The sequence below is a fragment of the Pleurodeles waltl genome, chromosome 4_1, assembly GCF_031143425.1.
Source record: "Pleurodeles waltl isolate 20211129_DDA chromosome 4_1, aPleWal1.hap1.20221129, whole genome shotgun sequence".
Lineage (NCBI taxonomy): Eukaryota > Metazoa > Chordata > Amphibia > Caudata > Salamandridae > Pleurodeles > Pleurodeles waltl.
The window spans coordinates 455,273,396-455,299,003 of NC_090442.1; the positions used below are offsets into that span (position 1 = coordinate 455,273,396).

Genomic DNA, 25,608 nt, shown 5'->3' on the forward strand with positions numbered 1-25,608 from the left:
TGTAAAGGAACATCCCCAGGCGTCAGACTGGATCCGGAGAATTTTCTTTGAGCAGTACTTCTGCGTGCCATCAGGTGGTGTCGGTTGACTCCACTGGCGTCATTGGCATCGTGTTCGTCGTGATGATGTCACGGTCGTATATAAGCGCCACCCCGGTGCGCTGACGTCAGTTTCTTTTCACGACTTTCCATGCCAGCACCGCGGAGCCATGAAGAACACAGAGTGGTGTGCCAAAACTAGGGCCCATGAGGGGAAGTTCCTGTCCCTAAAAATCAGTTTGCAGTGCAGCGAGGATGGGCGGGTCGGTAAGGAATCTGCAACTAGAATACGTCTCTACCAGATATATCGTTAACGAAGGTAACTAACTTTTACATCTGATAGAGACCTGGTAGTTGCAGTTTTCTTACCTTTGAATAAATATCCGAGCAATACCATCCCCAGTGGTGGGCTGTGAACCAAGATCACACCAAGAAGTCCTCCAGGACCAAACGGCCAAAGTAGCTTAACTCCTCCTTACTTCTCTACATGCTCGTGCCTGCAGCCAGCAGCAGTAGCTGCAGACTAGTCTTCGGTCTTCACTCTGTGCATGGCATGTGATGACACCAAGCAATACCTCCATGCTCCACTGCTCTGAGGAGCTACTACCAAGGTTTCCACGATACCCGGCAGACTCTTGTTGCTCCCATAGCTTCCCGGTGACTGAGCACACTAACGCTTTACATTCACCCATTTGTTGACCTGTGTACATCCTCTCCCGTTGGGTAGCTAAGAGTGAGGGAGGTGTGTGGGAGGGGCACGGGAGAACAGACGATCTGGAAGTTTGTGGAGGCTTGTGTGGGGGAAGCAGGAGTTACACTATGAGGGTTGCTGTACAAAAGAGTACTCTCACACTGAAACAACCTTAGCTGTCCGACCGACTGTGGGGAGGAGGCACTGGCTTCAGCAGAGAAAGGTAAGCCTGGTTCCAGAGGCCAGACTTCTGGCTACTCATGGGCTTCTTGGTTCTTCTCAATGACTTGTATGGTTTTTTATGCCTTGTATTCATGCCCTTCTTGAACTCTGAGGCTTTAAAATGTCCTTTAGGATGCACCTGGAGTAAAGAGGGATTGACCAGCTTGCATTATGAAAGTCTACAACATGCAATTTTGACTTAACTTTTACAATGCACATAACACTTTCAGAGGTTATCTGGCTGGATAGCCATGAGAGCTTTGGACCAGAAAGGACAGTGTGAAACGGGAGCCCAGCTGACAGCACAAAAAGCTATTGCTATGGATTTAGAGGAATTGCCAGCTAATACATCAAACAGGCTACCTAAACCTATCCTTTCTTCAGGGATGCCCAACCTGTTATGCCCATAAGCAATTCAATTGATAAAGTAGGTTTAAAACAAAACACACAATGTGTGGTGGTGCAAATAAATACTCCTACCACTACTCAGCTCCCAGACCTTCCTGATATGGCTTCGGACAATGACAATGAATAAATATACAGCAGAGAGGATTCCCCTGGCCAGAACTTAAATTCAGCTTGTCTAATGAGCACACTTCATCTCAGAGTTAACAGAAACAAGCACAAACACAACTACCATCTTTAAGGAGAGGCAACACAGCAACACTATTTGTCACCAAGATGGGATATCTCAATACAAGCAGATCTAGACCTCGCTAGGGATGTGCCACCTACATATCTAGTCCTTACGGCTATGAATGCAATAACAATTTACCAACAATTTCAGATTCACTGATCTATTTAACAACTGCTATGAATAACCAGACCACATTGTTTCAAGACATTTCAAACACTATAGCAAATCTCAATGGGTTCAAATCTGGAATGAGAAGTCAGGAAGGCTTTGCTGGACACATCAACCCCCAAACGTCAACAGTTTTTTGTATTAATAATATTGAAGACTTACTTCAACAACTACTGCATGAATTGAAAGGTCTTTTGGTGGGCTTTTACGTAGGTCCAGCAACAGCGTCTTGCTCCTAGGAAAATGTAGTTCTGCTAGAACTCCAATGACAGAGGCTAACCACCTTCCCAGTCCTGATCAAACTCAAAGAAGCTTGGCTTTTCTGGCAAAGCAAAATGCTTGTGGAAGTATTTTAGAAATGAATAACAAAACCTCAAGCATATCCTGTGGTCTAGATATGAGCCAAAGGACAGATACTGTTGTAGACTCAGGATAAAGACCAAAGGCTCTGCTGAATAGCTTCTTACCATATGTTAGTAAGAGACATTTAGAAAGATTAAACAAAATAAAACGTGTGGATTGTGGCTTGCTCACTCTTCGAAGGTCACCAGCCAAAGTAATTATGCAATTTTTAATTCAAATATACCGGCTATGAATAAATGTAAAAAAAACATCAGGAGCAAGTTAATATTATTTTGTCAGAGACCTCACAAGATGAACACGTGGGCACACAAGTTCCAAAACCACTCAGCTGTGGAGGATTGCAGTGATGTTCCTTAGACATCTGAGAAGGGGAATGCCAAACAAGGTCAAACCGAAAAACCTCAAACCACTAAAAGGTTGGATCCCCTACCTGTGGACTCTCAAAATGCCTCCAAGAAAGAAAGTCAGTACCTCAGTATCATTGGAAGAGAGCCTTTAGAGGATTAAAAGGAAGCTACGAATCACCTCAAAACATTCTGATGGAATTTCTGAAATTGTGAAATAGTTGCAAAATCCACCACTAAATACTGACCTGGAATACGGGGGTCACTGCAACAATCAGATACTCTCTGCCAACTGCAACAAGAGGGTAAACACCAGTGCACTCGATAGAGGGATGTTACAGCCCCCCCACAGATGAAAAAAGAGCTGAGGTCAGGGATGGTGCAACTTTCCTTATTGATTTTGCCTCTCACATGTCAGATGACCCCTATGACATCCTTAACTGAAATAACATTCACAACGTTGCACCAGTGCCATGACTAGAGCACATATGCTCCACCGACTTACTAAGGCCCTCATTATGACATTGGCGGTAAGTACTGCTTACCACCATGCTGACTGCCGCCAACATACCACAGCGGATGACACACACATAGCAAGTCTGCCAGACTGAAGGTCAGTGATAAACTGGCGGTAGAAAAACCCACAACGTTACGCCAACAGAACTACGCCCACAGCATTATGACCCACGAATCACCATGGCGGACATTCAATGGCGCTAAACCATTGACTGTATATACCGCCGCCCTCAAAATACACACAAAACAACACCATATTGGACAATTCAAACTACACACACCTGACACACATACACACACCACACCCACACCACTATAAAACACACACACACACACACACACTACCCACAACCCTTTACCAATACAAACAAGTGCTGCAAGAGATAGCAAGACCACGGACAAGACCACAGACACGCACCACCATCACCTATACACCATCCACACACCCTACATCACACACCCCAACACAGCACCCCACAAACCCTCACCGACACCACTCAATACACCCATGGCACTGCAACAACACCCCAGGTTCTCTGAGGAGGAGCTAAGGGACATGGTGGAGGAAATCATCCGGGTGGAGCCACAGCTATTCGGATCACAGGTACAGCAGACGTCCATTGCTAGGAAGATGGTGCTATGGCGGAGAATCGTGGACAGGGTTAACTCTGTGGGACAGCCCCAGAACAAGGGATGACATCAGGAAGAGGTGGAATGACCTATGGAGGAAGGTACGTTCCACAGCAGCAAGACACCAAATAGCTGTACAGAGGACTGGCGGTGGACTCCCACCTTCTCCCCCACAAATAACAACATAGAAGGAGCAAGTCTTGGCAATCATGCATCCTGAGTGCCTGGCAGGAGGATGAGGAGGAGGAGGAGGAGGACTGGACTCTGGTGAGTCAAATCTCTATTGCTATCACCCCCCCTACCTGCATGCCATCACAAACCCCCACCCTTACCCTCACTCCCATCACTTCACCACCTCCCACATACCCCACCATCACAACCCACTCATCCCAAAACCAAGCCCTGCATGCAACACCAATGCAAGGACACCCCTCATAGACCTGCATGGACCCCCATCACTAGAGCATGCACATTAGAGAGAATCACCTAGCCCACAAAATCACTACTAACTCAAGGCAAAGCTGGCAGGGCAACAACAACCATAGAGGGCAACACACCCATGCAGAAGATGACACACACAGAAACAATAACACTGCATTTACATCCCTACAGGTCCCCCACCCAACGTCACCAGAGAGGAGCTGCCAGCAACTTCCAGTCCACCCCCAGAAGAGGTCGACAGTGATGACAGCAGCTCTGGACGCCTAGATCTTGATGACCAACCTGGCCCACCAGGAATCTCCGGACAGTCGGTAACCCAGGCACAGTCCCATACCACCACAGGGCCTCCCCTCTCAGGAAACACCAGCACAGTACCGACCCAGCAGGCCCATACCTCTGTCCCCAGGACACGTCAATCAGCAGTGTGTCCACCACTACAGGGACCCCAGGCCACCCCACAAACACAGGATGATCAGGGACCTGGGGTCAGTGCAGTGGGCACACGGTTCAGGGTACAGAGGCACAGGACAACAGAGAAGCCGGGAGGACTGCTATGCAGCAGGGGGAGGACAGGCCCAGGGAACCGACTCTCCAGGAGGCACTCACCAACATCCTGGGAGCATACCACCATTCCCAGGAGACGATGGGCCAGATACTGGACAAGTCGCAGGAGACCTAGCGGCTGCAGGAGGGACAGTATCTGGGGACCAAGGAGGACTTGAAGGACATCAACACCTCCCTGGTGTCCATTGCAGGGGTGCTGGCAGACATGGCTAACACCATGAGGGAGGCAGTGGCACACCACCGGGCCCCTGACACTAGCCAAACCGATGAACAGCCTTTCACCTCCGCTGCCGCTAGTGGACAGGAGGCCCCGCCACAGGAACAACAGCCCACCAGCACCACACCCCTGCAGCAGGAGAACCACCCTGCTATTGGTCCCTGCGATCCAGGCAGAAGCCAGAGAACTTTGCCAAGACCCCCACAAAGAAATAAGACTCTCACGAATGTCCCCCTTGTGTCCCACTCTGTCACCCTGTCCACCTTGAACTGCCATTGCTCCCCTTCCTATGCCCCCTTGGACAATGCACCTGTGATACAAATACACTGTACTCCAGTTGGCGATGAGCAACATACAGCATCCACGATGATCTGGCACACCTTCTTGGGTGAGTAGTACAGGGATCCACCTGTTAGATGGAGGCAACGAAACCTGGCCTTCAGGAGGCCGAATGCCCTTTCTATTATTCTTCTTGTTCGCCCATGTGCCTCATTGTAACGTTCCTCTGCCCTTGCCCTGGGATTCCTCACAGCGGTCAGTAGCCATGAGAGGTTGGGGTAACCAGAGTCACGTGAAAATATCAAGGGCCATCTGTTAGACGCACACTAACCCTTAGGGCCCACACCATACCCATACACTAACAACCCCTTAGTGGGAACCGGGGCTCACCTATTAGCCACACCCAGTGCCTCTCGAGTTGAGCTATCACATACGGGATGCTGCTATTCCTCAGGATAAAGGCATCATGCACAGACCCAGGATACTTTGCATTGACGTGGGAGATGTACTGGTCCGCCAGGCACACTATCTGCACATTCATGGAATGAAAGCTCTTTCGATTTTGGAACACCTGTTGATTTCTCTGGGGGGGGTAGGGGGAAATGCAATACGTGCACTATCAATAGCCCCAATAATGTTGGGGATATGTCCCATTACATAGAAATCAGCTTTTACTGTGGCTAAATCCTCCACCTGGGGGAAAAATATGTAGCTGCGCATGTGTTTAATCAGGGCAAACAACACTCTGGTCAACATTATTGAGAACATTGGCTGAGACATTCCTTCTGCCAAGCCCACTGTCACTTGGAAGGAGCCACTTGCCAGGAAATGGAGCACAGATAGGGCTTGCACAAGAGGGGGGGATCCCGGTGGGCTGACGGATAGCAGATATCAGGTCAGGTTCCAATTGGGCACACAGCTCTGTGATTGTGGCCCTGTCCAGCCTACAGGTGAGGATAATGTGCCTGTCCTCCATTGTTGCCAAGTCCACCAGGGGCCTGCACATGGGGGATGTCTCCATTTCCTATTCATCCACAGCGGTTGGAAATGGTGAGTAGCTGATCAGTATTCCATATTTCCAAACACTACACTGCAGTGCATGTTGTGACCATAACACAATATTGCTGTATAGGCCCAATGGCCTATCCGGAGCTAGATGGGCACTTGGGGGCATCACAGCAGCCACAAGGGGGTGAGTACAGTGCCCCAATATGCTACTTGCACGTGAGGGTGGCATCCGGGTGGGGGGATGTGGGCCTGTGGGTGCCCCTAGGCCAGGCCAGCCAGTGCAGGGTAGGGTATGGCCAATGTTGGGCAGGGTCTGATGTCAACCTCCTCCAAACAAGCTAGTAGGCCTCCACTCGTGGGAAGGGGTCTGTGGGTCTCAGGTATGCCTCAGTTGGCGTTAGGTATTCCTGTCCATGGGCTGGTGACAAGCATTGTGACTGGTAGTGCATTGCCTAGTGCGTAGGGCTGTTCCCTGTGTGTGAGTGTGTTGTGTACACCAACGGTGGTGTTGTTGCCGCCACAGACCAAGGGTATCATTTGTCTTGCCACCCCCTTTTTGTTTTGTCACCTTTTCCTTACGTGCATTAGCATAATCTGGTGGAGGAGCAGAGACACCGGCGATGGGGAGAGCTGCATCCCACAGAGCCAAGGTGGCATAATCCACCGACGGTGAGGGCACCAGTGGGATGGAGGGCGAGGGGAGCACCACAGCGGGGACTGGAGGGGAAAGTTCTGACAATAATACACCCTCCGATGGAAGCTGCATTGTGGTGGTGGACACCTCTGTGCTCACCCCAACTACAGGTACAGCCGCCACCCCCCGTACCAGCACCACCCTCCCAGCAGCCCCTCAGTGTGTTTCCCATGCCCGCTCACCCAGGAGGGTGGGCATCTCCTTCGCCCCAGGTGCCTCAGGTCCTGCCCCAGTTAGCCCTGATGCCCTGAGTGAGGAGGCTATTGACCTCCTGCGATACATCTCTGTTGGGCAGTCAACCATTGTGAATGCCATCCAGGGGCTGGCAGCCCATTTGCTACAAACAAATGCATTCCTGGAGGGCATTCACTCTGGCATGGCGGCCCAACAGAGATCAATTCAGGCTCTGGCATCCTCCCTGATGGCAGCCATTGTCCCTGTTTCTAGCCTCCCCCCTCTAACCTCCTCTGCCCAATCCCATTCCCCTCAACCCCAACCTATCCCAAGCACACAGGCAGACCAGCATGCACCCAGGACAACACACAGGAGTGGTTCAGGCAAACACGAGCGCCACACATCATCCCACCGGCACTCATATAAACACCATCCAGATGCAGACATACCAACATCTACTGCCTCCACTGTGTTCCCCTCCTCCTCGTCCTTCACCTCCCTCCTAGTAGCGTCTACACTCACACCTGCATGCACTACATCCTCATCCACTAGCACCATCACGCCTATCACTACACGCCCCTCACTGCCAGTCACCAGCCCTGTGGGAAAACAGGGCTGATTGCAGAGGCCCCCTAACTTTTTGCCCCCATTTTCCACTTTATGCTGGTGTTTTCCTGACTCTGATGGTGCCCTGGGTACTGCTAACCAGTCCCAGGGCCTGTGCTCTGTGTAAAATCAATATGCAAATTAGGCTAATTATAATTGGCTAAGTTAACCTACCTATAAGTCCCTAGTATATGGTAGGGCATGTAGGTTTAGGGACCACAGCATAGGTGGTGCACACCTAGGTGCATTGCTGAGGTGCCCAGTGTCATTTTAAAAGCAAGCCTGCCTTGCTGGCTGCTTTTAAATTAAAGTTATATGCAAATTCGACTTTGGAATTAAAGGTACTTCCAAAGTCTTAAACTACCTTATTTTTACATATAAGTCACCCCTAAGGTGTGCCCTATGTGCCCCTAGGGCTGGGTGCCATGTAACTATAAGCAGGGATTTTATAAAAATATATTTATAAGCCCTGGTGAGGTAAAAACAGCCAAATTCGTTTTTCCCTCATTGAAGTAAATGGCCTTCATAGGCTAGAATGGGCAGACTTTATTTTAAATTGTAAAGTCTCCTTAAATGTTACATACCAAGAATTTGGTATCAAATTGATTGTTGTAATAAATCCCACAACTTCCAGTTGTTGGATTTAATATAACTTGTCCAGGTAAAAAGTTTTAGACTTTACCTAAAAAGTTGCCAATTTCAGCTCTGCATTGTTTTTGCTGCTGTGCTCTGATTGGCCAGCCTGCAGCAGCTTCTGCCAGGCTGCCTTGATGAGGTGTGAAGTGGCCAGACTTCACACAAAGGAATGTGCTTGGGGGAGAGAATCTCCCCTCAGCAGATGGTGAGGCAGGAAGGGGGAGGGCTGCCAAACTGGTCTTCAAAGGCAGAGAAGGACATTTGCAGCACCCAGCAACACCCCCACATCCTGCAACCCCAGACAACTAGGTGCCCCCTTGATTAGATTAGGAGAGGGCAGGAGAGGGGTGTGTTTATGATTTTTAGCCACACCAGTGGGTGGGCTCAGCCAGATGTAACCTCCAAAAATCAGATTCAGCCATGTTGGATTTTTGGAGACTATTGCCTTTTGGGATGGATTTTTGCCACACTTCCCAGGAAGTGGTCATCACAGGGGGACGACCCTGTACCTGATTGGAGGACCAGGACCCCCCTGCTTTTCACCCAGGAGCAAGGATAAAACTGGCAGACCTGCACCCACGCCTCAGATCCCCTCCAGAATTCAGCAAGAAAGGAACTAAAGAAGAAGAAGGACTGCCCTGCTGGACCCCTGGCCTGCACCTGGACCCTGCACTCAGAAAGACTGCACCAGCTGCACACTTGGGCTTCACCACAAGAAGGACTTTGCCTGGCTTCAACTGGTTCAAGGAGGGACTCCCTGTTTGCTACAGGTGAAAAATTGCTATCCAGAGTCCCCTGCACCAACTCCTGAAAAAGTGACCAGCTGACCACTGTCCAGTGGCCAAAAAGGAGTTTGCGCCAGGTGTATTCTGGGAGTTGAAGTCCGCACTTCCCAAGGACCATCACAGAACTTCTGGACCCTTGGGGTGAGCTGTGGACCCCAAAAGAACCTTAAAAGAACATCTGGGTGAAGCCCCAGAAGTTTGGAAAAGATTGGAGAATTTTTGAAAAAAAGCTCCATAAAGTGACCGACCCGACGCGGAAATTCTAGCCGGCTTGCCTCAACCGCGACCCGGCCTGACTTCGTGCTTCGTCCCGGTAAATAAAAACATCCAAAAAAGAGACTAAGTCCGAACGTAAAAAGTTGACCGGGACCTCCCAGCCATCGTATCCGAGAAGGGCTCCATGGACGTCGGATCAAGATCCAGGTTTACCCCGGTCGAAGGATTTTCATCTCGAAAAAACGACTAAGTCCGAAGGTAAAAATCACCACCGAGGAAACCGACTTCGCGTATCCGGACAAGGGCTCCAGGAGGTCGGATCCAACTGGCAGGTTCGTCCCGGGGAAGAAAAACATCAAAAAAGAGACTAAGTCAGAAGGTCACTTTTTAACCGAGGCCTCCCGCGACTTGTAGCCGAGCAGGGCTCCATCGCGGTCGGCCTGAAAGTTTGACTTTGTCCCGGTCCTGGTGCAACCAGATGACCCGATTGGCGCTTTTTGTTTCTAAGCGCTAGAAAATAATAATACTTTAAAAATTCATATCTCCGGTTCCCCTGAACCGATTTTAATCGTTTTTGTGTCATTTAAAAGATAAAAATATAAGCTAATTTTATAAATTGGTTTTGGATTTTTAAACTGTTTCCTGTGTTTTATTTAATTACTGTTTTGTGATATTTGAATGCTTTACACTTTGTCTCCTAAGTTAAGCCTTGACGCTCGATGCCAAGCTACCAAGGGTAGAGCTGGGATTAATTTACTGAGACCTAACTGTACTTATGTGGAGGTTTGTGGCTTGTTGCTAGGTGTAGGTATCTACCTGCCCTACCAATAACCCATTTTCCAACACTTCCATGCACACGTCCCCTGTGTCCTCTCCCACTGTGTCTGTGCCCCTCCTCCCAAGGTACCCAAATGCAAGCACTCAGACACCCACACCCAACAGCCATCCACCTCACAACAGCATCCAGCCCATGCACCTGCACCCAAACACAGCAGACACCTCCTACAACCATTTCCTCTTCCTCCACTCCCAAACCCTCACCCTCTTCCCACCCCAATGTCCCTAAGAAGCTTTTCCTCTCCACCATTGACCTCTTCCCTACCCCTCCACCCCCCATCCTTCATGTCAGGCCAGAGTGAAGAAAACCCAGGCAAGCACCTCAGCCACCCAGTCCAGGGGCACCATAGTGTCAACAGCTACTGCAGGTGGGAAAGGATCCCAGGCATCAGGCAGCAACACAGACAGGGTGGCTGCACCAGCTGCATCATGGAAGGGCAAGGAGGCACCACCAGCTGCAGGTGTGAATGGTGTAATCCCAGGCTGCTGACAGGAAGGGCAAGGGGCCTGCACCAGGAGGTAGGAAGGACAGGAGGCTGGCGCTGGGACTCATTCGGAGCCCCCACCACCAACCATGGTGGTTCAGCTGCCTGGGGCTGCAGGGGATGGGCTGAAGCATCCCCCACCACTGCCAACACTGCCACCAGCACCACTGCCAGCAGCAGCATCCCCAGTGGGCAGCCGTCCAAGGCTGCAGGGGATGGGCTGGAGCCTTCCCCCACCACTGCCAGCATTGCCACCAGCACCGCCACCAGCACTGCCACCAGCACCACTGCCAGCAGCAGCAGCCACAATGGGCAGCCGTCCGAGGCTGCAGGGGATGGGCTGGAGCCTCTCCCCACCGCCACCAGTACCGCCACCAGCACCACTGCCAGTAGCAGCAGCCCCAGTGGGCAGCCGTCTGAGGCTGTAGGGAATGGGCTGGAGCCTCCCCCCACCACTGCCAGCCCCAACACCAACCCTGCCACAGCCACCATTCAGCAGCCATCATCGACTGCGGACAGTGTGTAGTCCTGCCTTCATGGGCTGTTGTGCGTCCTGGCCCCTGCAAATCCAGTGGGTCTGACACCCAGGTGAGAGACTGTGACCTTGCACTCCCCAAGATCTGCATCACAGGGCACAATGCCCCCTCCAGAACCAGTGGAAGAAGCCATCCACTCACCGCATCCTTTCCAGGATGAAGCACACTGGGCAAAATTCCCCCTCCAGAACCAGTGGAGAAGCCATCCACTCACCGCATCCTTTCCAGGATGAAGCACACTGGGCACAATGTCCCCTCCAGAACCAGTGGAGAAGCCATCCACTCACCCCATCCTTCCCAGGATGAAGCACACTGGGCACAATGCCCCCTCCAGAACCAGTGGAAGAAGCCATCCACTCACCGCATCCTTCCCAGGATGAAGCACACTGGGCACAATGCCCCCTCCAGAACCAGTGGAGAAGCCATCCACTCACCGCATCCTTTCCAGGATGAAGCACACTGGGCACAATGCCCCCTCCAGAACCAGTGGAGAAGCCATACACTAGAGAGACTGTGGCTTTACACTACCCAGGTCCAAAGCCACCCACTAGAGAGACTGTGGCTTTGCACTCCCCAGGACCAAGCAGTGGAAAACCACCCACTTGAGAGACTGTGGCTTTGTACTCCCCAGGACCAAGCAGTGAGCAGACCACCCACTTGAGGGACTGTGGCCTTGCACTCCCCAGGACCAAGCAGTGGGCAAACCACCCACTTGAGAGACTGTGGCCTTGCACTCCCCAAGGACATCGCACATGGAATATAGCCCCCTCCAGGACCAGTGGTGGTGTACCATCTTCCGGCTGAGGTGCCCCCCCATTTCCCGTCCCCATGAGGTGCCTGTGTATTTTGGACCTGATGCCCCGGCAGTGTTCTCTCTGTGTTGTTGCAGGAGTAAGGAGGGGCCTTAGCCTATGTGTTGTGGCCCTGTGGCCCATGGACATTGAGGACTGGGCAGTGTCCCTCCATTTGTAAATATGTATATACGTTTGTAATTTAATGCACTTATTCATGTTCTTTAATCGTATTACACTCACTTTCCAATCATTTTGTCCTTGCATTATTCCTGAGGGGTAAAGGGTGGATATGTAATGTTACTGCATCTGGTTGTGTGTATGGTATGGGGGATGGGGGTAGGGGTGTTGCATGTGTGTGTCACTCTCTTTTTCCTCCCCCCTGCCTTGTGTGCTAGGCCACAGTACTCATCGTGGTCGTCTTCGCCGACGTTGGTGTTCGTAATGCAGGAAAAGGTAGGCGAGCATGGGAAATATGTGCAACTCAGGCTCCATGGCACTGTGGTTGTTCCCAGTGTCTCCAGAGGTGAGTCCTTTGACTTCTGTGTTCTGTTTCCACCGTGCTTTTGATGTCGTTGGTACCTCCCTGGAAAAGCTGATGGATAGGATGGTCATAATGCAGTGGGCAGTACATTGTCTTCGCCTGGCTGTTGGCGGTTACCGCCATGGTGCTTGCTGCTACCGCCGTGGCGTTCAGTGTGTTAAAGTGGCTGTCTGTCTGAGCAGTTTCCGTCGTGGTCATAATCCCATTTTTGTTACCGACAGCCTGTTGGCAGTATTACCGCGGCTTTTTCACTGACCGCCAGGGTGGTAATGAGGGCCTAAGTGTTTGCTTCATTATGGATAAGCTCCTGCAGAAAGAATTCACTAGGACCAACTGGGTTAATGAAGATCTATATGAGCAAACCTAAGTACCTATTGCAGGATGGAAGAATGGGGGATAAATATAAACAAGTAGAGCCACTGAGCTATTGTCTTTTTAAAAAACAATCTACAAAATAATCAAAAATGAGGGTCGGCACTAATGCACTAGTCAATGTTTAAGGGCCCCCGTTTGGCTCAATAGAACAAAGTCAATAATTTCTCCATTACTGTTAACTCTCATCACAGCGCAACAGAGGTTAAGCTTTCAGGGGCTTGGGATAACACCTCCAGGAAAAGGACTTTCTCCTGACAAAATAATTGGTCTGACTGATGTTAATTTAGTGATGGTGAAATTTTGATCTTGGAGCATAGCAGGGCTGGACCAACACTTAAAGGATCAGGATAGTAACTTACTATTTTTTTGTTAATTCCTATCATATAGTTAGCACGCAAGAGACGTGGAAAGCGGCGGACATAGTTTTTTCAGAATTTTATAAATGTAGGCCCTCCAGCAAAGAAAGGGCTAAAAGGACGAGCAAGTGGCGGTATTCCTGTACTGCTGAACTCCGGACTTTATAGCTACGACATTTTGTGGAGAAAAAATAAATAAAAATTATTGCAATTCAGATGAGATTTGACTTAACTCTGGAGATTTCTCTTATTAACATTTACGCTCCTCCACCATTGATAAAGAACAGAAAATAACTTCTATTGCTACTCCATCATATTGAATTGGCAACCAGTTCAGTCAAAAATACGACAGCACTAGTCACTGGCGATTTTAACAACGTTCTTTAACACGCATCCACCCTAGAAGATGATGAAACAAATGATTTGAATTTTGATGTTCCCCAAGCTGTTTGTCATAACTGAAAGAAATTGGTCAATGCACTTGATCACTCAACGTTTTATGACTGTGGCTTCAGACACCTGAATGGAGATACCCCAAAGATCAACTGGCTCAAGCTATCAATAAGGCAGAGGCCATCAATCAAAAATTGACTACACTTTTGTTTACGTCGCAGGCTTCAATATCATCAAACATTACTGCATAATAGTAAGACCTGCTAGTGATCAATAGCAAATTGTCACCAATAAAAAAATAGAGAGTTGTGATTCACTTAGCAAGCACAGAGTGTGTCTTAGTGGAAAGAAGCTAGCATGGAATTCTAATTTGACTACCAAGTTACAGCACACCTGGGCAAAACCTTTCCTCACTAAAGTTAATGAAGACACTAAGGATCTGAATGGGATTCAGGCTATAGGTATTCTTAAATGCACTAATCTCCTGGCATTTTCAGTTCATCACTACACCAACCTGAAAAAGAATATGACCTGGCAAACCATGAACTCTCCATAGTATAAAAACACTATACAGGCATAATATAAAGTACCTTCATAAGAAGGTACCTAGGTAGTTTGGTGAAACTTAGAAACCATATAAAAAGCTGATAAGTAAAAATAAAAGAAACCATCAAGAAGAGAGCTGAATAGAACTGCAGGACACCTCAAACAACTCATACTTTGTGCTTACTAGTGGGTACTGTATCCGAAAGGTATAAGATAGGTGAAGACTACTTCAGCCTTTTCAAGATTTGGAAAACTTATTTAACAAACGTCTATGGTGGACATAAAAGTGATTGGAAGCATATGAGTGAGGGAGCAGGGTTAGAAGATTATGCTATTTCACAAGTACAAACCGAACAACTTATCACATCTTCAAAATCCCCATGTGCTTTGGGTCCCAATGCACTGCCAGTGGCAGCCATGAAATGCAACCGATCACAATGGCACTTTCTTCTATCACATTTAATTCAGTCGTCTATGCAGGACAGGTTTTGAGCAAGGCTTACTAAAATTTCTTATTGCATAACATAGACAGAGGTTAGGGGGAAACTATCTGACGGGAAAGGGATGAATCCAAAAATCCACATCTTTAATGGCCTAAAACAAGGATGTGTCTTGGACCCTTTATTATTTAGTTTGTACATCTCTTATTTAACTTGCATCTTATTGCAAGGTAAGGTTGATTCGTCCAAATTGGTCAGCACAAAAGTTCCGTAACTGGCTTAGACAGATGACCTAGTGTTTCTATTTGTGAAACAGATTGGCCTACAACCCCAATTAAGTAGGGTGTATTCCTTTATTATGAACAATAACCTTCAGATCAATATAAACAAGACAAAGATCATGTGTCAATCCAAAATACAACTAGTCCATCAGACCTAGTAAAATTGAACTTGTGTCAACATACACTTATCTAGGACTGAGACAATACATTAAGGTGGAAGGCCCATATAAAGCACTTCTGTAAAAGAGTTGCAGTAATAAAACGAGCAAAAAATAGATTTTCTATTAAATACAAAGGGGCAGCTGTGGCCCCTGCACTCACGGTTGCCAATTCTAAAATAGCTACAGCACTCATGTATGGGTCTGTTTGTTAGACTCCAGGTACAGCCAGAAAGGCTGAAACTAGGTTTCTAAATTGCATTAGAAAACTGTTCAACCTATGGAAAGCAACAGAGCCAATTGACACTGGAGTTTGGTTTTGTGCCCCTGCCTGCCATAATCAACCACATTAACTATTTTGTGGATTGCTATTTAGCAGAGGACAACATCCTAAAGAATTGCATTAAGAAGGAGTTGTCCCACGGAATTCGATTTTGCTTTAGGGGCTCTACACCAAAAGTTGGTAACACAACTAAATTCTTGTCCCAAGCATTTAGAAGATGGGAAACGTTAATGTTTTAATGTTTTGTATGCAGTTTCCTGGGTAATTTCAGAAGGAATGTTTTTAGTTTTAGGTTGCATATTTTGTACGTGTTTTACAAACTGAATTCCTATTGTACAGGATTGTATATTGTATAGGATTTAAAAAAAAATAAAAAAAGAGAGACAAATTATTATTACTACAAATTTTTATAGTGCTCAAGTCAAAGAATGCAACAACAGAGGTTAAAAATAATCTGGACAGGAAGACAAGCAATGAAACTACACATATTGCTGTGAAGAAACTACAAAGCAGCACATCCTAGTTTGTTCCCATAATTGTTGAAGGGTGCATATCCTGCACATTATTATCTGCAATTAGTGCTGCTGCCGAAGCAGAAGGAACAATAGAACACTGATCAGGAAGTAGTCTGTATAATCCAATGTAATGAAGCATCAAACAAAAATAACATGTGATTGGTTCTTTCTGTCTTACTTACTAGTAAATCTCCATTAAAAGTGATACAGCCACAGGTGACATTTCTTTCTGAAAGGAACTTCAGGGAATCAATATATCTGTATGTTCCAACAAATGTCACTACCAGAATACATGGCTGACACTGAGAGAACGCTGTCTTGAACACAGTGTCAGCCACGGATTCTGGTGATGAAATCTACAATTGCGAATTGTGACTGTAAGAAAATACTCTGCATTGAATGATTTATATACATATGTAGGATTAATCACCACCATTAATTAAATAGGTTGGGACATATGAATATATTGATGCTGATCCCACATCAAGTAGCTCCTTGATAGTCGTAGGCAGACAAAAGTTGACATTTTAAAAGTAGATTTTGTAAATATGTAGTACAAGTCTAACAAATTGGGCTATGTTTGTAATATCTATTTATAAAATCCATGAAGCAACTTTTTAGCTGGTTACTAGGAAGAGATAAGAGTATTTTATTTGAATGTTAACTCTCAGTGCTTTCTTATTGAACAGCTGACAGTGCAACAGTGAAAATAGCTTTTAGGATCTAGCAATTGTAAGGACATGTTTTACATTAAAGGTTTACATGTCCTACTTTTAAATATCATGCACCTTCCCTTAATTGAAATTAAGGCTTACTTACTAGTGATTTATTAATATTAAAGAGAATGGTTTAGGTCTATCATTAGGGTTTATTTTGACAGGCTAAATTGTCGTATTTAAATTGCTACATTCATGCTACATTGGTAGCCTACACTGTCACTGCAGTGAATGGCACAATAGTTGCTGTAATCCACTAGTAACATTTAACTTACAGGTCCTGGGTATACTTTGAACCATATACTAGGGGCTTATAGGCATGTTAAATATGACCAAATGAAGTATTTTATAGAGTGCACAGCTACTGCAGAAGGCCCACTTACCTCTCACTTACAGCTAAAAAAAGAAGATAGGTTTTCAATTCTTCCCTAAATCATAATTTTCAGGAGATCAAACTAAATGATAATGGAAACCTTTTTCATGCTTTGCTGCCCAAAATCGAGAAGGACAGCCTTCAGATTCTAGCTGGGCAAAACCTTGGTAAATATGCAAATCAGGAGTACACCAATTGCATCATATTGAAAGACAGAGCGCAGGCATTTTACTACGAGTTAGCAGGGGCAAAGTGTACAGAGATCTACAACCAGCCAAAACAGAAAGGGCAAAAATCTATGGACACAGCCAGGAACAGATGGTGATTTCCTACTTTAGCTTTTTAAATAGGCCAATAAATAACTCCATTACCTTAATAAAAGAACAGCTTCAAACTATTTTACTCTAAAATACAAGTTTAGGTGTTCATATTTTTACAGATTTAATTGGCTATAGTGATATTACACATTTTACTCATTATGGAAAAAGTACCTCTGGCCATTCAACTGTAATACTAGTAACAAATTCAAAATAAATTACCTGGGCACAGAAAGCTCTCCTTCACCAGTTTTCGTAGGGTTGCACCTCATAGTTATAACAGTGGCTCGCCCACTGTCACAGGAAGATGTAATTTCAGATGCCCTGGTACAAAAAAACAAATTTCTTGACATTTATCTATGCAGTTATCTTAGGCACCTATAAATCACTAGTGACTATTGGGGAAATCCACCTACTTCTCTACATCTATATAGCAACATCGTCATGTGAGAGGACTGTACAATAAATGCTGCTGTGAAAAAAGTGCCATGACTTCTATCCTTCAGGTGAATTACCCATGTATACGAGTACTACACACAAAAGGAGAAAGATGTTATGCTCACCGACAGTGAAATATGACACTGTGAATAAAACATTAACAGTAAGTAATTGGTGACAAATGGTAGTATGTCTAATTTAGTTTGTAGGATATAGACTGAAATCAGGAAAAGATGTTTGAAAGTGTTCATGGGTAACAAGACTTAAATTGTAGGGAAAAGAATAAATACCATACTTACTAACCAATGAAAAGCATAAAACCTAATACACACCTTAGCATGTAACCAGAACTTTTTGAAAATCATGAATAATATAAAAGAAAACTAGAGCTCAGCAGTTTGAATATTACATATTTATTGTTCTTACAAAAAATGGGCTATTAGGATATAAGATAGGAGTCGTTCAGGAGTAAAACGCTGCAACCTTCTGTCTACTAGGAATCAAGCACTCCGTTGTTGCATTTAATCTTCTTAGGGTAGTGAAGAAGAGCAGCCCAGTAGAGGTGATGTGTGCTAGTACCCCAGTCTTTAAGCATACATCAGACAACACCCACTGAATCCGGCCCAGTCAATCTTTTACCTATAAAAACTAAAATTACTTTTACACACACCACTCAATACTAGGCATGAATTTACAAATCTATACATGTAGGCAGCTGGAAATATCTATGGGGACACCATCCTAATAGTTCACACCTCTAGAAAGCGCTGAACCTTAAGGCCACAATACACCCCACACCTACACTAGACACAGTACAATGGGTGGCAGTTATCCAAAGCCAGGTCTACGGGTTTCGTCTGGGCTTTACCACGTTAATAAAAGCAGAACTATGTCAAAATGAACCAGTGCAACATTATGGATAGTACCACCTTAAAATGACATTCATTAAGGCCTGTCATAACTCGCTGTTAAACTTAATCATAAATAAAGCACTTCAAAACATTCCAAGGCTTTCCATCAAAATTGGTAGTGATTGACAGTTAATTTTGTGTTTTTTGATAAAGCCTTTTCATGATCCTGATTAAACCATATAACATTTAATTATCATGTATAGTCTTCTCAATCCTATCAATGCCAAAAAACATCAAAAGGTCAGCATCTTGGTTATCTACTTTAGCCCAATGTCTGGCAACAGGATAAGAGACATCATGGTTTTTAACTGCTCTATGATGTACCAGAACCCTCTTTTTCACAGGACCAATAGTACTGCCTACATACTGCAATCCCCAAGTTAAAAACCAGGGTGTCTCTTATCCGGTTGCCAACATTGGCTAAAGTAGATAACCAAGAAGCTGACCTTTTGATGTTTTTTGGCATTGATAGGATTGAGAAGTGGAGATGGAGATGGAGAAAGGAGATTGAGTGTTAAGGAGTCAGAATATATAATCTTACTCAGTAGCAAATCATCTGTAGGGTTGAATGAGAATTAAGAACTTTATGTACACGTCGGCTCATATGACAGCATAAAGTTATCTGTAATCCTAATTTTTGGTTCTTATTTTTATTACTGCTCATACTATTGTGGCTGTGTTTTCATCCTTCTTTTTCTCCCTTTTCAATGTCTTTGTCTTGTCCTGTTCAATTGAATTTTTCTAGTTTTATATTGAAAAAAATGTTTTTCCCTGATTAAACTCCTAATGCGCTTCCACTGAATAAGAAAGATTTGTGCATTTTAGGGTTCACTTTAGTTGGAGTTAGGGTGTTTTGCTTTTTCTTCTCTCAGTCTTTTTCTCTTTCTTTTGGCTGTTTCTTCTGTTTGTCTAAGGCTGATGCATGATTTAAGGTCCATTATTTATATAAGAAACTGTAGATGATGTAATATTAAATGGTAAAATGTCATGAGTAATAGGATTTTGACAATGTGATTAATCATGTATGTATGTATGTATGTATGTATGTATGTATCTGTATTTGTATTTGTAAAGCACATTCCAGCCGGGGTATCAGAGTGCTAAGCAACAGTAAGGAGAGTGACAGAAAAACTTAACGACTTAATGAGAGGAAGAAATAGCAGAACTACTGTGGAAAGAGCCACGTTTTCAACTGCTTCTTAAAGGCCAAAAAGTTATGTTCCTTCGTAATAGTCAGGGGGAGCATGTGCCAGTGTTTGGCAGCAGCCACTACAAATGCTTTCTCACCCAATCTGGCCTTACGAGTGTGAGGGACATGGATCAGGTGAGATCCTGCTGATCTAAGCAGACGACCAGGCACGTACCAGCATAGCGTAGAGGAAAGGTATTCAGATCCTAACGAATGAAGGGACTTATGTGCCAAACAAAGTCTTGAAAATGATATGCTTCCTGACAGATAACCACTATGGCTGTTTAAGGCTGCCGCTAGCGGAAGCTGAGCGCAGATGATCTAATATTAGACAAACGGCCATATTCTGGATCAGCTGTAGTTTGCTGAGTGGGTCTTTATCAACGTTTGGCATGAAGGCATTACAGTAGTCCAGTCTGGAGATCACCAAAGTGAGGGACACCGTGATTCTAGGCTCCTTTTATAAATATGAAGAAAAAAAAAATCAAGAATTTCATAGTCCAAAAACAAGCTCTGGAGGTAGAGTTAGCTTGAGACTTAAAAGACAAACAGTTGTCAAACATGACCCCCAAGTTTCTGGTGGAGGTTATGGGGGCAGGCAGGTCACCACCCAAAGGAGGCCACAAACGTGAGCTCCACAATTCCCTACTAGAGCCAAAGAGCTAAATCTCTGTTTTGTCGCCATTCATTTTGAGCCAGTTAAAACCCATCCATTTATTAATCTCACTCATGCAGCGATGGAATTGATCTGCAACTCCCTCCCAGTTCTTATGGACGGATATAACTAGTTGAGTGTTGTCCGCATAAGAGGTGGCCAAAAAGCCAAATGACCGGATGAGTCTGGCCAATGGAGAAACGTACTGATTAAACAATGTGGAGCTAAGAGTGGAGCCCTGAGGGACTCCATAAGGTAATTGATATGCGGGAACTCTGAAATCACCACAGCTTACAGTGGTAGATCTTTCTCCTAGGAAGGACTTCAAAATATTTAGAACTGTCCCTCTAACACCCGCTTGATGGAGACGGTGTGCCATACTGTGTGCAACATGGTATCGAAAGTGGCAGATAGGTCCAATAGCACTAAGATAGCTCCCTGCCCCTCATCAACAAGTCTACGAATAGTATCCGAGGTGGTAATGAGGGTGGATTCAGTGTTATGGGCTTTCATGAAGCAGTGCTGATAGGGATCTAGGTTGCCAGAGTCTTGAAGAAATTTGGCTAGTTATGTATTAATATGTTTTTTGAAGATTTTAGTCTGGAAAGGCAGCAGGGTGATGGGCAATGGATTCTTAATATCATTTGCCACTCCATCAGGTTTCTTTTTCAGAGGAACCACCATTGTTTCCTTCCATGATGTGGGAAATTCTCCAATATTCAGAATCTCCTGAAATACCAGTACAAGGGCCAAAGACACTAGCTCACGGGCAAGCTGCAATTTGTGGTGGGGGCAAGGATCACTGGGGGAATCTGACTTAATTTCCATCATGAACTCTTTGATCTTCTCCAGCCGCAAAGGCTGAAAATGAGTAAGCATAGGAAAATCTGTGCTTATTCAACTATTTAAGTGCTCAGAGGGGTCTGGTACCCCCAGTGATTGAGCAAAGCTGGCTTGAATTTGTATAACTTTGTTTTTAAAAAAAGGTGGTGACCTTGTTGCTGAATTCCTGTGAGCTCTCCAGCTCTGGGGGGGCTAGAGGAAGCAGTGAGGGAAAGTACCACTCTAAAAAGTTCTCCAGGGACATTTTTTGCTTCCCTAATTTTACATGAGTAGAACCGGGTGTTAGATTTTTTTACCACATCTTTATAGGCACTGATCTAAGCTTTCATTTTTCCTTTGGATTTGTGTCTAATTTCCACCTTTATTCTTGTTGGCGGGAATTTTCTCTGAAGGCTCTTGAGATAATTGGTAAACCAGGGACAGCTAGCTTTTTTCTTGACCAGAAAGCAGGGTGTCTTAAGAGGGGCCAGATGGTCAATAGCTATTTTGACCCCAAGGTTAAATCTGACTGTAGCCGACAGAGGGAGTTTATTTGCTGTTTTCCAGCCTAGGACCAGTGCCGGTCTTAGTTTCTGTTCCTTAATGCTGTTCCAATGTCTGATAGGCTTTAGGGAGGTGCAGAGATAAGTAGGGGACAAGAAGTTTGTCAACTAAAAGCGAGGAGATGGTGGTCTGTCCAGTCAAGGTCCCTGTTCTCCAGAAGGACGCAATTATCATGTCAGGCAAATATCCCGTCCAGCAAATGGCCCGCCCGGTCAGTGGCTGTCATGACTTAACTTCCAGTCCAAATTCGCCTGGAGGTTCAGGAACTCGTTAATTTGAGGGTACGGAGTATCCTCAAAATAAATGTTGAGGTCCCCCAGTACAATACATATAGAAGTCATAGTTATACTCTCAATGATGGCTGGCCAGTGCTGTAGAAAGGTGGAGTTTTATCCAGGAGGCCTGTAGACCAACAGACCCTCAAAAAGCACACTGTTTTTCTAACGACTAAACACCCTTACAAATCTCTGATGTGGCATCTATGGCTTCCCAATGACAGCAACGTATGGACTTAAAAATGATGGCCAAACCACCTCCGCTACCAGTAATTCTATCAAGACTGAGGAATGAATAGCCGGGTAGAGAGGCTGCAATAAATCGGGGCCTGAATCTTCTTTGGCCCATGTTTCGGTAATGAAGAGGCAATCTAAATTTTTGTAGACAATCAGATCTTGTATTTTGGTCTTATGTTTGACCAGGGAGTGCGCATTAATCAGGGCACAGGTTATGAAGTTAGTACTGATGACCTCTTCGCTTTTACAGCTTTCAAGCACATCCTGTAGTGGAGTGTGAGGGAGAGTGCTGCAAGGCGGCATCCCGGGTGTCCAACTGCAATGATCACAACTCCACCCGTCTAAATTATCTGGGGAAACCTAAACACAGTTCTTGCACTACTGTCTCTCCGCTAAAGTGTGAATGGCATGAGAAGAGCAGGAAAGACGGGTTAACGTTTGCTCAGAAAAGGCAGAGTCTCCGGCCCCAGGTCGGGCGCGGACGGGCACAGATGAGCATGGCTTAGGCGTGCCTTTGGCGCGCCATCAGCGGGACCGCTGCACGTGGCCTCTGTGCGGCCGCGTTGCCCCGGAATAATAACTGCGGGCTCAAACATCACGTGACCACATGTCAGCAGCTAGCCTGTTGACCTGTTTTATCACCACGATGGCTGCTGCCCAAAACCAAAAGGGGAGGGCTCTAACAGGCCCAATCCCCTGTAGAAAATGAGCTAAGCTGCAGTGATAGGCACGCAAAGGGCACCTGATAAAAATGCAGGTATTGCCCCAAGAGTTAACGAGCTAAGTACTCACAAAAAAAAAACAGCGAGGAAGGCGGGAGGAAGATGCAGAGCCAAAAATAGAAAGAAGTATAAAAGGGCTCACAATAAAAAGTTAAACGGGTAAAATGAAAGTAAATAGATTATAAAATACAGGTAATTAAAAGACACTCACAAATTAATGCGCTATGCAGCTGCGCCGCCCCAGAATAATAACTGCGGGCTCAAACATCACGTGACCACAGGCCAGCAGTTAGCCTGCTGACCTGTTTTACCCCGAAGATAGCCCCTGCCCAAAACCAAGAGGGGAGGGCTACAACAGGCTAAGCGGCAGTGATCGGCGTCCGAGAGCGCCCGATAAAAATACAGGTATTGCCCCCAAGAGTTAACGAGCAAAGTACTCGCTAAAAAACCAGCGAGGAAGGCGGGAGGCAGATGCAGAACCAAAAATAGAACTAAGTATAAAATCATGATTTATATGCATATATATGTATAAAATATACAAAGGAATGGCCACTAGACCTGTATTTTTGAAAGGAGGATTTTTGATATCAGTTACTCATTGTCATATGATTATTGATTTTGAATGAATTTTAGGACCACAAAGAAATAGACAAATGTCATGAGTGATAGGATTTTGAAAATATGATTAATCATGATTTGTATACATATATATATTCATATATATATATATATATGTATAATATATACAACGTAATGGCCACTAGGCCTCTATTTTTGAAAGGAGGTTTTTTGATATGTTACTCGTTGTCATACGATTATTGATTTTGAATGAATTTCCGTCAAATTGAGAGTTCTGGACTTTAGGACCACAAAAAACATTGCTCAAATCATGTATATAGTTGACTCAAAAGGTGGAGCGAGAGCACATATGTATTATGTATGTTAAAGATGGTGTATCTATGTTTAGGATTTCTGGCACAACTTTTAAAATTATGCCATGACGAAGACCCTTTTTGGTTGAAATGCATAGCCAAATAAAAGTTTCTTGCAAAGATGCAGAGAGAGAGAGAGAGAGAGAGAGAGAGAGAGAGAGAGAGAGAGAGAGAGAGAGAGAGAGAGAGAGAGAGAGCGCGCTTTTAGGGGTTAGGGTGTGTATTGATTTAGATTTTTGGGTGGTAAGGGCATTTTTAGGGTGGGTATGTGTTTTTGGGTGGTAAGGGGTTTTTAGGTTTTAGGGTGGGTATGATATTTTGAGTGGTAAGGGGGGTTGGGCTTTAGGGTGGGAATGGGATTTAGGATGATAATGGTATTTTAGGGTTTAGGGTAGGTATGGGTTTTTAGCTGGTAAGAACACTTTTAGGTTCTAAGATTGGTATGAGGTTTTGGGTGGTAAGGGGTATTTAGGCAATGGGTTTTTGGGTGGTATAGAATATTTTTGATTTCAGGGTGGGGTATTGGGTAGAAAGTATTTTGTAGGGTTCAGTGTGGGTATGGGTTTTTGGGTGGTAAGGGCATTTTTAGGGTGGGTATGGGGTTTTGGATGTCCTCCTTTTGCTCTGAAAATATGGATAAGATAGCAAAAATCAATAAACTGTAATTCAAAGATTGTAGCAAGCAGGGAAGTTATCCTCACATTAAAGTGCTCTTGCAATGCCTACAATGTCATGTGCATAAACAAGCGTGTTTAGAAAGAAGTCTTGTTGTAGGTATTTGGTGGTTTCCCATGCTTATAAAAAAAAAAAAAAATCATATAGCATGTGTAAGTAAAATACAAATTTTCACTTACTTATAAAAGAAATGCACATCAGGAATTGTCACACGACCTGGGAAAAGGTTTTCTTTGACAGTGATATTGTTAAGAGTTGTATTAATGGTGACTCCTAAAAAAATTTAAAAAAAATTAAAATAATCCTACGTACTATTATATTCAAAGATACATAATTACTTTAGATTATGCCAAACAATCATATAATAAACCAGCGAGAAGCAAGCAACTAAGAGTGGCTTTACAGCCATTCAATGGTAAGTAACAGGTGGTGTCCAAGCCTACTAACAGTAAACAAACATGACTCGCATAGTCAGCGCATACACCGTCTAGCCGAGACCTTAAAAATCATCTCAATTTCTTTTCCCTTGATTTTTGCTAACAGAATACATCCCATTAACTTCTGTATTTATGCATCAAAGCAATTACCAGGTTTCTAATTTACAAGTGATTACTATACACACTTAAACATTTTAATGTAATTAAAATTGTTGTTTAGAGCAAATGTGGTTTAATCTTCACTGCTTTCTTTCAAAGAAATAAAGGCCTCTCATAACCCTTGTGGTATATGACTGTATTCTCATACATTTGAGGTGCCCATTTCCAAGCAACTGTGTAATGACCTACATTCAACAAATTGATTTAGGCCAAAGAAAGATGTATTTAACTTCCATAAAGACCCATTAATGCAGGTTACTAATGAGCAATAGCACAAGCACACAACAAACTTGATCCATATCCTGCTGTTTAATTTATGAATTAATTTTGCAGCCTGGAAATATAATGGCTTAGTAAGAATTTGGTGTCTGGTTTTATGTTCACATTTTCTTTGAATTTACCTCTTCAGCCAAGGTG

At 44.9% G+C, this 25,608-nt stretch overlaps 1 protein-coding gene across 1 annotated transcript in view; it reads right to left on the reverse strand.

Annotated features, from left to right (window-relative positions):
• Positions 1-25,608, reverse strand: part of ELAPOR2 (endosome-lysosome associated apoptosis and autophagy regulator family member 2) — a 402,503-nt gene that overhangs the window by 121,483 nt on the left and 255,412 nt on the right. Inside the window, exons 17-18 of the mRNA XM_069228716.1 lie at positions 24,775-24,868; positions 17,398-17,499 (exon numbers count right to left, since the gene is read on the reverse strand). Coding sequence (XP_069084817.1) covers positions 17,398-17,499; positions 24,775-24,868 — 196 coding nt within the window. The remainder of the gene's footprint in view (positions 1-17,397; positions 17,500-24,774; positions 24,869-25,608) is intronic.